We start from the raw sequence: 12,172 nt of genomic DNA, 5'->3' as shown, positions 1-12,172 counted from the left end.
TGTTCTGTTAAAATTAAATTTGGGTATAAAGCCAACAAAAAACAAAACGTGAGCATTGTCTTTCGCTCGTTCTCTTCTATTTGGTTCTGTGGATACCGTGTAATGTGGAAGCTCAATAAAATATATTTAAAAAATAATAATAATTTGCAGGAAATAAATGTAAAGATGTGAACTGAACTAATACATGAAGATAGATCAGAGACTTTTTGGTAAAAGAAATTATGATTTATTTTCATCAACATTTGTTTCTTTTATGTTTATTTTTGCCCCAAAAACAGTTTTATATTATCGTTTTTAAAGCCAATTACGCGACGTTTGTTTCTGTTAAACACAGTAAAAGCGAAAATTAAAGAAAAATGGTCCGTAAAGCACCTTTCAAAAGAGCAGTTACAAAATAACACGACAAAGAAAAGTTGAAAGTTGGTTAAAGTTTCCAAAATATGTCTCTTTCATTTCTTTTGTCAGCTTCAGCTAAAGTCGTTGGTGTGAGTTCCTGCCACTAGGGGTCGCACCCAGAGGGTAAGGTGTGGAGGCAGTGAGGCATGATGGGAGTTGTAGTCTTCAGTGCAGCTTCTGCTTCTCTGACAAATTCAGATCCAAACATCCGACGATTAAAATCCTTCACGTGACATGTGACTTCACTTTGACAACTACAAGACGTCATTAACAGGCGACCCAGTGACACTACGTCATGTAAGTTCTCAGCTCAACAACACACAAATATCTATTAGGGTGTTTTAAGTGATTTTGAAAAAGTGAACAAGTTAATATTTTTTATTAACACACAAAATACAGACATGGGGATATTTAGATATATGAAACCACACACACACACACACACACACACACACACACACACTTAGTCCTGTCAGATTATTCGTGTTGAACATGAACTTTCACTCTGAGCCTGAGAAATAATTTATATCGGAGCTTTTGTCTGCATCTGATGAGGAAACTCGTTCACTGCTGAAAACCATGACAGGAGGTAGAAAGGATTTTAAAAGGATCAAAGACAGTAAGTGATACAAAGGTTTAGTTATTTCTCTTATATATATATATATATATATATATATATATTCCTCTTATATATATCCTTATATTTTTTACACTGTATATAACACAGAATGTATAAACTGCACAGTAACACAACCTTGATCCTCGGCTCTAAATGGCCCATTCTTTGATAAACTACCCTGTATACTGTATATATAGTTTTAGTTCGTGTAGTATTTTATTCTTATCTGATGTCGTGTGCTCCACTGGTTCCATTTCCAGACGCAGCAGACAAAATGAAATCCAGCAGATTGTTTTTCTTAACTTTCTTCACAAATGTCTTAGATCCGGAGGAAGATACGAGAATAAGGGACATTCTGTCAGTGTGACCCGTCTCAGTGATGAACTGTTTCACTGTCCATCTCCCATCATGCATCCTTCCTCCTGAATAGTCACTGAATGTTTTCCTCTCTTGCGTCCATCGCTCTCTGCTGGATGTTTATCGAGCTGTCGGTGAAGGAAGCAGCCTCAGTTTCCCCAGTTCGTCCCTGCTGCAGTTTCTCTTCACGTCACTGGATGGAGCCACAGAAACACCATGTGAACCTCCAGCTTTGTGTCAACAGCTTGTGCCTGTTTGGACGTGAAGGTATCTTCAGGCTCCATGAGGGAGAGGAGGGGATTTGCACTGAACTCTGACCTCAACCTGAAACACTGAGTCAGTGTTGAATCTCGCTGGTGCTCGGAGAAAAGTCTCTGCAGCAGCTTCAACAGCATCTGGTGGAACGACAGAAACCAAAAGATCGGAGGAATGAAGATTTCAACTAGAGCGTCGCTCGGTAGCTCCTCATGAAACCACTTTAAATTCTCTCTCTGTGGATTTCTATTTGGCCCGATGACGTCACTGACATCCAGCCCCGTCTCCCTCAGCGCCCTACCAGGTAGACGGTCCTCAGGGGCGGCAGCCTCTGAAGGATGCAGCCTCTGAAGGATGCAGCCTCTGAAGGATGCTGTAGCCTCTGAAGGATGCAGCCTCTGAAGGATGCTGTAGCCTCTGAAGGATGCAGCCCCTGAAGGATGCTGTAGCCTCTGAAGGATGCTGCAGCCTCTGAAGGATGCAGCCTCTGAAGGATGCTGCAGCCTCTGAGGGATGCTGCAGCCTCTGAAGGATGCTGCAGCCTCTGAAGGATGCAGCCCCTGAAGGATGCGGCAGCCCCTGAAGGATGCAGCCCCTGAAGGATGCAGCCCCTGAAGGATGCAGCCCCTGAAGGATGCTGCAGCCTCTGAAGGATGCAGCCTCTGAAGCCCCTGAAGGATGCAGCCCCTGAAGGATGCAGCCCCTGAAGGATGCAGCCCCTGAAGGATGCTGCAGCCCCTGAAGGATGCAGCCCCTGAAGGATGAAGCCCCTGAAGGATGCAGCCTCTGAAGGATGAAGCCTCTGAAGGATGCAGCATCTGAAGGGTGCAGCCTCTGAAGGGTGCAGCCCCTGAAGGATGCAGCATATGAAGGATGAAGCCTCTGAAGGATGCAGCATCTGAAGGGTGCAGCCCCTGAAGGATGCAGCCCCTGAAGGATGCAGCCCCTGAAGGATGAAGCCTCTGAATGATGCAGCCCCTGAAGGATGCTGCAGCCTCTGAAGGATGCAGCCTCTGAAGCCCCTGAAGGATGCAGCCCCTGAAGGATGCAGCCCCTGAAGGATGCTGCAGCCCCTGAAGGATGCTGCAGCCCCTGAAGGATGCAGCCCCTGAAGGATGCAGCCCCTGAAGGGTGCAGCCCCTGAAGGATGCAGCCTCTGAAGGATGAAGCCTCTGAAGGATGCAGCATCTGAAGGGTGCAGCCTCTGAAGGGTGCAGCCCCTGAAGGATGCAGCATATGAAGGATGAAGCCTCTGAATGATGCAGCCTCTGAATGATGCAGCCCCTGAAGGATGCAGCCTCTGAAGGATGCAGCCTCTGAAGGATGAAGCCTCTGAAGGATGCAGCCCCTGAAGGATGCAGCCTCTGAAGGGTGCAGCCCCTGAAGGATGAAGCCCCTGAAGGATGCAGCCTCTGAAGGGTGCAGCCCCTGAAGGATGAAGCCCCTGAAGGGTGCAGCCCCTGAAGGATGCAGCCCCTGAAGGATGCAGCCTCTGAAGGGTGCAGCCCCTGAAGGATGAAGCCCCTGAAGGATGCAGCCTCTGAAGGGTGCAGCCCCTGAAGGATGAAGCCCCTGAAGGATGCAGCCCCTGAAGGGTGCAGCCCCTGAAGGATGAAGCCCCTGAAGGGTGCAGCCCCTGAAGGATGCAGCCCCTGAAGGGTGCAGCCCCTGAAGGATGCAGCCCCTGAAGGATGAAGCCCCTGAAGGGTGCAGCCTCTGAAGGGTGCAGCCCCTGAAGGGTGCAGCCCCTGAAGGATGCAGCCCCTGAAGGATGAAGCCCCTGAAGGATGCAGCCCCTGAAGGATGAAGCCCCTGAAGGGTGCAGCCTCTGAAGGGTGCAGCCTCTGAAGGGTGCAGCCCCTGAATTGAGACAAAGCTTCTGACTCCAGATGTGCACGATGCCAGTGTTCATATCCAGGATGTTGAGGCTTCATGTCTGGATAGTGGGAGGATGTGGAGTCGTGGCGTCCATCTTTACAGTCCATGGTTTAGAGTGACATTAAACAGTGAAGAACACGTAGTTGTTGTGTTTTGGATTCTTCTGACGTGATCTGAGCTCAGGTCACTGGTGTCGCTGCTCAAGTGTCCGTCTGATGTGACATTAAGATGTAAATGAAGCGTGAAAATGTCCCTCGTGGGTTTTTAAAGGTCAAATTGGTGTGTGTGTGTGTGTGTGTGTGTGTGTGTGTGTGTGTGTGTGTGTGTGTGGTCCAGGTATTACTCTTGTTGTGGGGACCTAAGTCTTTTCTTTCTTATGGGGACAAAAAAGCTCTTAGATCATTAAAATCCAAAGTGAAAACATGCTTTATGGTTTAGGTTAAGTTTAGGTTAGTTTTTAAGTTAGGTTTAGGTTATGGTTCTGATTAGACTGGTTAGGGTTATGTTTATGTTCTGTTCAGATTGAGTTTAGACTTAGTTTTAGAAACAGGTTAGGTTCAGGGTTAGGCTGTTAACTGGTGAAGGTTAGAGCGAAAGTTTCTGTGAAATCAATGAGTCAATGTAGTGTCCTGTGTGTGTGTGTGCATGCGTGTGCGTGCGTGTGCGTGTGTGTGGGCGTCTCTCCTCTCAGGCCACTCCCGGTGATGCGCGCTGCTGCTGCTGTTCCGCCTCAGACGCACGGACGGTGTTGGATCTGTGCGCTCCTCTCTCTCTCTCTCTCTCCCCCCCCTCTCTCTCTCTCTCTCCCTGTGCGCGCGTGTCGCCCCCGCTCCTCTCCAGTCGGGGGTCGAGGTGGAGGCATGTAGCACCGGATCCACCGGATTCACCGGATTCACGGCGCCGAGCAGCATGTAGCAGCACCTGGAGCTCCGCGCACACCGCCTCGCTCGTGCGTCCTCTCCGCGTTTCCGGGGGTTCGTCCTGTGTGTGAGCGGCTCCCTCTCCCGGAGGAGCGCGTGCTCCCCCCGCGCGCTGCACCTCCCGGTCGATGGTCGTTGAGGAAGCTTCCATCTTGAGTCCCGTGTCCACCGAGAGAACCATGGCGAGCGACTCCCCGGCGCGGAGTCTGGACGAGATAGACCTGTCTGCACTACGGGTAATGTCTCCCTGCGCGTGCATGTGCTGCTGCTGCTGTCTGTGCGTGCGCGCGTGCGTGTGTGCGAAGCTGTTGAGCACCTGTCCCCCCCCCCCCCCTCTCTCTCCTCCCTCCTCTCCATCCTCACCCTCCTCTCCAAGCAGCGCGCACGGACGCGTCTACCTGGTCCTCCTGTGCTCTCGGTGGTGTGCATGCGCGTGTGTGTGAGAGCGTGCGCGTGGAGCAGCCGAGTGGGCTCATGTGGCTCCTGTTGTTTGTTGTTGATGTTTTATCTAAACAATTGGGACGTGATGTAATGAGGCCCTGAGCTGCTGCTGCTGTGCGCGTGCACACATCCCCGTGCGCGTGCGTCAGGCGGCATAATAGAGGCCGCTCTGTCTGTTCTATGTGGAGCAGATGTTAAGCTCACTGACACGTTCACAGCGCGCACACGCACACACACTGATGCAGCGGCTCCAGATGCACGCACGCGCGCACTCGCACACACCGTGAATAACAGCGATGAAGTTCCGCCATTTCGTGATGTTGTGGCGACAGCAGCAGCAGCATTGCATCACAGTGGCTGTTTGTGGGTCTGTGCGTGTGCGCGAGGGTGGAAGGTGCACAGACGGAAACCGTGCAGGAATGTGTGCGTGTGTGCGTGCGCGTCTGAAACACGGATACACACACACTGATGATACATTCACTCATTTGGATTTAACATGTGCCCAAGATGAAATGTAGATCTCACGTATGACTGGAGTTGTGTGAGTGTGTGAGTGTGTGAGTGCGTGTGCGTGTGCGTGTGTCTCTGTGGCTATTCTCTCTTTTCTCCTTCTGCTGCTTACGCAACACAGTTGTACCTGCAGAGCAACAATCAAGTCTGGGCATGATCAACCGGGTGGGACTGCAAGTCTGAGTGTGTGTCTGTGTGTGTGTGTGTGTGATGATACAGATGCAGACACACACACACTGAAGGACAAAGACACAAAGAGAACGACGGATGTGCACGTTCTTGTAAGAACGTGCACATCCTTGCTCTCTCCCTCAGTGACATGATGATTAGAAATTAGGTCACCGAAGACAGAGAGAGAGAGCTGGGGGGAAACATTTCAGCGTGACGCAAAGCCTGTCTCAAACATGCACACACACATACTCTAACACTTCCTGTTTCTGCAGAGCTTCACATCCCAAACATGTCCTCAGTTTGACTCACTTCACCTTCCTCCTCTCACTGGAGCTCCCATCAGGGCGGAAGTCTGGGCTCCACACTGACAGACTCTTATTCTGAAGTCTGTCGGAGTCTGTTCCTGTGGCACCTCTGGACAGGGACAGTATCAGTCGCCATTAGAGTCTGGACAGCGCTGCCGATGAAGACAGAGACGTCACAGACTTGTTCTTCTTTTAGAGCCAGTGTCCTTTTCTCTTCTCCAGACTAAATGGAAGCTGTTCAGGAGAGAAATGCTGTTTGATGGTCTCATTCAGGATCCGTTCACACCTGGTTCGGTTCAGAGCTTCAGTTCAGTCTGAAGCTCTGAACCGAACCAGGTGTGAACGGTTCCTCAGAGCAGAAGAAGTGTTCTGGGTCTGGATCAAACTGAACCTGGTTCTGTTGGTTTGCAGTGAAAACACTTTGTTGGTAGTTTGGACTTTTGGACCAATCACAGGAAGTAGAGACAGAATTAAACATTAGAAGAGGAAGAGGAAGAGGAAGAGGAAGCAGCTTCTTCACCTCCGACGATATAATGTTTGAACCACGAGGACGTTCACTTGGTGCATTTGAACTAGTGTGGAGTACTGTAGTACTGTGGAGTACTGTAGTACTGTAGTACTGTGGAGTACTGTAGTACTGTGGAGTACTATAATACTGTATTACTGTGGAATACTGTAATACTGTAGTACTGTGAAGTACTGTAGTACTGTGAATTAGGAGTACTGTGGAGTACTGCGCCTGAAGGTGCTGATGCTGGTAGTGATACCATCATGATGTTACCATGGCAACCAAATGAAGCTTCATTCGTCTTTTCCATTAAAAAAGAAAGACTACCCCCCCCCCCCAACGGATGACACGCCCACGTCAGATGTCTACAAACCAATCAGAGTCCAGTACAGGTAGACTCCGCCCACGTAGGTGATGTCAGACAAAGTTCTTTAGTCTGTAAATTACAAAGTGAAACCAAAACTAACCTTGGTTCAGACTTATACATAAATATAATATATATATATTTATGTTCAGCTGAGTCTTTATTGCTTTATTGCTGAGGTGTGAGAACATGACCATATCATGCTGCTGATTTGAACTTTGCTCTGCATCTAAATATCTTTATGTGCAAACCTTCAAGCTGAAAGGAGACAGATGTTCTGTGTTTCTTTCCTCTGGTGTGTTTCTGCAAAGTTCTTTAAAAGAGGATTCTGTTGTGAAGACAAACTTTCAACAGTTCAGTAGATTCTGTGACGTCACACTGGAACTAAGTTACATTTCAAATTGTTCCCTCACTGGACTCACGTGGTCTTATATTCATACTTTTGATGCTTTTTGGGGAGAAAACTTTCAGCTTTGTGTTTCACTGGAAACTTTAGTCTGAGAAACATCTGGATGTGCAGAGCTGAACCGCTGCCTCACTCCTGACATCTCCATCCAGATGCTGCACCTCGGCTACATCTTACATCCGCTCCCTTCGACCTCACTGGTGTGTTTCTGTGCATGTGGCCCTACGCCTGCATGGGAAGAGCTGTAACAGGGATATACAGGTGTGTGTGTGTGTGTGTGTGTGTGTGTGTGTGTGTGTGTGTGTGTGTGTGTGTGTGTGTGTGTGTGTGTGTGTGTGTGTGTGTGTGTGTGTGTGTGTGCGCGTGCGTGTGTGCACGTGAGGCCTAGGTCCTCCAGGAGTAGACGTGCTTCTGTTTGACCTTGAGTGAAAAGGAACTCTGCTTTTTAAACTAATCCCCCGTCAGGAGACTCCACTGTAATAGTGCCAACGCTCTCCTGTGGCCCACTGTACACACACACACACACACACACACACACACACACACACACACACACACACACACACACACACACACACACACACACACACACACACACACACACACACACACACACACACACACACACACACACACACACACACACACACACACACACACACACACACACACACACAGAGGGTTGCTTAAAGATCAAGATTTGTGTTTTGGAAAGTTTATTGAACTTTGATCAGTCTGAACATGAGATTACATTGTGTGTGTGTTTGTGTGACTGTGTACAGCTAAGGTGTGTGTGTGTGTGTGTTTTACCTATAGGTGTGTGTTTCCTTCATCTGTCTGATACTTTTCCTCCGGTTGTTGTTATTTGATCTGCAGTGAAATCCAGGTTTCTTGTGTATATGATGTTTAAGTAATCAGATTACTATCAGAAGCTGAATGTAATCTGATTACTTCTGCCGAGCGAGAGAGAGAGAACATAAGTTACCTATTGGAGGATTAATTACCGGGTGATGATAGACAGGATTTACAAGGTAGTGCTCTGTCAGTGTGTTTGTGTGAAGGTCAAACTCCACATTCAATTCTTACATGTCCAGTTTAATCAGAGTTGTGTTCTCTGGAATAACTTTCTTCTTTTTCTGCTGTTTCTCCTCACTCGCTCCTCCTTATTCCTCTCTCTCTCTCTCTCTCTCTCTCTCTCTCTCTCTCTCTCTCTCCCTCCCTCCCCCCCCCCTCTCTCTCTCTCTCTCTCTCTCTCTCTCTCTCTCTCCCTCCCTCCCCCCCCCCACTCTCTCTCTCTCTCTCCCTCCCTCCCTCTCCCTCTCTCCCTCCCTCCTCTCCCCCCCCCCCCCCCCTCTCTCTCTCTCTCTCTCTCTCTCTCTCTCTCTCTCTCTCAGGACCCAGCTGGTATCTTCGAGCTGGTCGAACTGGTTGGAAATGGAACCTATGGGCAGGTCTACAAGGTGAGACTTCATAATTACTTCATAACTGTGTGTGTGTGTGTGTGTGTGATTTGCTGACTCACCGGGGACTCGTCTCCTCCTGATCCCCAACACGAGCTCACTGAATCAACAACGTTATCATTTTTGGCGAAATGTGAAGTTACTAGCGACTCGTTGTCCGGCAGAGAAACACGCACACGCAGACAACACGGCACAGACGTGTGTTTGTGTTTCTCATTTTCAGCTGTTTAACACACACACGTCTGCTGGATGTTCACTATTGATCCATTGTGTCTACAAGGCGACGCCTCATTGCCGAGATGATTGATAGGATCGCATTAACACAAGCTGCGGTCGATCACTAAGCATGCTGGGTAAATTAAGACCTTGGACTAAAAAAAATAACAACGATGAAACACATTTAAAAGATGCTCGTTGTTGTCGGAGCTTCCTGTTGTGAACTGAGGGAAACCTAAAGAACACGTCACCTGCTTTTAACTCTGCACCCAATCCGTCAAGTTAGTTTGGACATTGTTCCAAAACGGTTGAAATACAAAATGTTTATTCTTTACTGAATCAACGAAAGTCTTGAAAAATAACTCACAATGTTAAAGAAAGAGATCAAAAATGCTGCTGCTTGATAATAAAGGAAATAAAGACAATGTTTTGAGACAGAACACATGTTCCACGGTACAGAGATAAATACAAAAAACAACGATCGTTAGAAAATACAAGAGACGTGTTTGGCATATTTTTTAGTTCCAGATTTGCAAAGGAGCTAAAGTCCTTTTCCTCTGAAATTGTTGAACGTTTTAAAAATAAATACAATTATACGAAGTTTCGTGACGATTTTTATTGGATGATAAACAAAAAATACGGACTTGGTGTGAAAAGATTATAATCGAATCAGTTTCACAATTTTACCCAAGTCCTTTGACACTCGTATTAACATAATAAATCTCTAAGTTGTGCAGCACTATTTGTTACAGGTGTTTCTCTCACGTGCACAAACTGGGCTCCTGGAATCTGCTTCTTTTCTGACCCATAACACATCCCTCCACCAAGTTTCATGGAAATCTGACTTATAAAACAAAACCGCGCAGGAGGAAATCAAGAGAACACGTAATCAAGAACGGGCCGTGAAGAATCCACAACTCTAAGATGAGACCTGTTGTTGAATCAGTTTAGTCCCTGAAAAACAGAAGATGTCAGACTCAGGAGAAACAGACGGATTCTGACCCTCTGTGCGTTCAGCAGACTCTTGAGGCTGAACCAGGGATTAATTAGAGTCAATCAGCATCAGACGTCTCCCTCTTGTCTATAATTATTGCTAAATGACATCATTCTCTTCAGGAAACTTCATAAGAAATCGCTGCTGATCTTGAAGCAGTGTTTCCATCGTGACCCCCCTGTTCTGGACATGTCGGGAGACAAGGAAATCCACCTTTCCTTTTTACGGCAGCTGCTGCTGTTTTCCTTCAGCACATCGGGATCTGACGTTTCACTAATCAGCCCAAACAACAAGTGTTGTGGAAACGATGGTGTGACCTTCTGAGTCCCACTTGTTTCACTTCACCTTCTATTACAGGCGTGTGTGTGTGTGTGTGTGTGTGTGTGTGTGTGTGTGTGTGTGTGTGTGTGTGTGTGTGTGTGTGTGTGTGTGTGTGTGTGTGTGTGTGTGTGTGTGTGTGTGTGTGTGTGTGTGTGTGTGTGTGTGTGTGAAGCTTCAGCCAATGAGGAGGCAGTGCTGAGAGTTTATCTGGATTCTATTGGTCAGTGAATCAGCGTTGTGGAGCAGAGAGACTCCTTGTTTCTCTCTTTATTCCAGAGCGTGGTCGTCCAGCAGGACTTCTTGCTTGTGTCAAACTGTGCGCTCCTGCTCGGACAGTTTGTTGCTCGGGCTTCAGCTCTTTTCTCCCGACTCACGCTGTCCTCTGTGTGAAACGTCCGCTCTCGCATTTCTCTTTGATTTTTTCGGGCAAACAATAGAATGTCAGTTGCGGTGATGACGAATGAGAATGTTCCGCCCTCGTTGTGGTTAATTTTGTTATTGGAAACAGGGCGGGGTGTAATTAGTTTTTATAATCGCTCACAACAATGTTCCCATGAAGTTAAAAAGTTGAGATCCTTGATGTTGCCTCCATGTTGACCCCAGAGATCTGCTGGACGGGAAGCCGGTGGAGCGAGGGCTCGAACCCGGTTGAAGTTACCGCCCGCACGGGACTCTCAAAGACATAAAGCTAACACACCCATTACGAGGGCGGGATAACCGCCATCCCCACACCTGACATTCTATTGGTTGGGGGAATTTTGAAAGACACAAACAAATCCAAGAGTCGATGTTTCACGTGCACAGAAGCAGCGTGAGGATGACGAGCTGGAGCACAAGCACAGGGTTTAAAGTGAAAGCATTACAAAGTCTGAAGTCTCACACTGAAAGAACAAGTGAGGATTCAAATGAACAGTTTCATGCGTCGTGCAGGATCTGGCACAAGAGTTTCCTCCAGGATTAATAAAGTCTTATCTTAAACATCCGGCTGCGTAACCAGGCCCATTCAACCAGCGTTCATTTGTCCAAAACCTAACTCTGAATATAATTCTTTGTTCAGGCGACACGATGCAGATCAGCTGTCGTCTCCTTCTCCTCCGGCAGCAGGAAGAACCTTTGGTTCTGAATCAGCTGCGAATCAAGTGTTTGATTCCAGGAGAAAATTCACTGCTCTGCTCAGGGCGGAAATTCTAGTTCTGATATTTCAGTGTTTATATTTCATCTAATCGTCTGAAATGTCACGATTGCTGAAAGCTTGTTTTTCCATCACTGACAAAGCCGGTTTCCAGTGGACGTCACTGGTGCAGAGATGAAGCTCAGCTGGTGTTTTCTCAGCTCCTGTCTCGGTCTTCATGTGTCGGGGCTTGTGTTCGGGGTTGGAATGTGAAGCTTGTCTGAACACGGGGCCCGAGGTGTGTTTCTACGCCTCAGGCTGCTTCAAAAGGATTTTCTGCCCTTTTCTATCTCCAGTCATCCTCTTCTTCCTCGTCCTCCTCCTCCTCCTCCTCACCTGCCACCTCCCTCTGCTCTGTCGCTATCTTTATCCCTTCCTCACTGCCTGTGTGTGAGGATCCAGGTGCTGTTTTAATACAGCTTCCTTACACCCATATTACACACAGACACACACACACACACACTGGGAGCTCTGTGTCACCTCAGGGAGATTGTTTGGCCGGCCATTGGTGTCGGAGGAAGAGAGATAGCGATACAAAGAGCCTGTGTGTGGCGCTATCTCTTCCTCTCATCTCGCCTTTTATTGCCTCATCGTGGTGGATCGCTGCCATTTGTCCTTCAGCCACAGCAGCACTTCACACAGCTCGACCCGAGGTCCGAGGAGCAGGTTCCCTGAGTTATCTGGATGGAAACGTCACCGAGCAAACCCCTGAATCACCACGTGTCTGGGGCGGAGTTTGTCCTGACGTCTGGAAACAGTCTTTAAGGTTTGGAAGGTTTCCTGCAGGTTGACAGGGGCCAGTCTGAACACAGCTGGAAGAGAATCTGAGCGTTGGAGGCGTTTGTCATCGGAGTTTGTTCCTGGAACATGAATCCAGTGG

The 12,172-nt window shown here is 48.0% G+C and overlaps 1 protein-coding gene across 8 annotated transcripts in view; it reads left to right on the top strand.

Annotated features, from left to right (window-relative positions):
- The first annotated feature begins 4,248 nt into the window (after window positions 1-4,248).
- Window positions 4,249-12,172, top strand: part of tnikb (TRAF2 and NCK interacting kinase b) — a 31,795-nt gene continuing 23,871 nt past the window's right edge. For 3 of the 8 annotated variants that reach the window (XM_034571670.1, XM_034571674.1, XM_034571672.1), the window contains exons 1-2: window positions 4,251-4,661; window positions 8,525-8,590. In XM_034571670.1, the coding sequence (XP_034427561.1) occupies window positions 4,554-4,661; window positions 8,525-8,590 (174 nt within the window). In that variant the 5' untranslated portion in view covers window positions 4,251-4,553. Of the gene's footprint in view, window positions 4,662-8,524; window positions 8,591-12,172 lie in introns of all 8 variants that reach the window. The other 5 variants (XM_034571673.1, XM_034571676.1, XR_004612254.1 and 2 more) reach the window with 3 other exon arrangements.

Source organism: Hippoglossus hippoglossus, chromosome 20, assembly GCF_009819705.1.
Source record: "Hippoglossus hippoglossus isolate fHipHip1 chromosome 20, fHipHip1.pri, whole genome shotgun sequence".
Taxonomy (NCBI): domain Eukaryota; kingdom Metazoa; phylum Chordata; class Actinopteri; order Pleuronectiformes; family Pleuronectidae; genus Hippoglossus; species Hippoglossus hippoglossus.
This window is presented reverse-complemented; position numbering and strand designations above follow the sequence as displayed.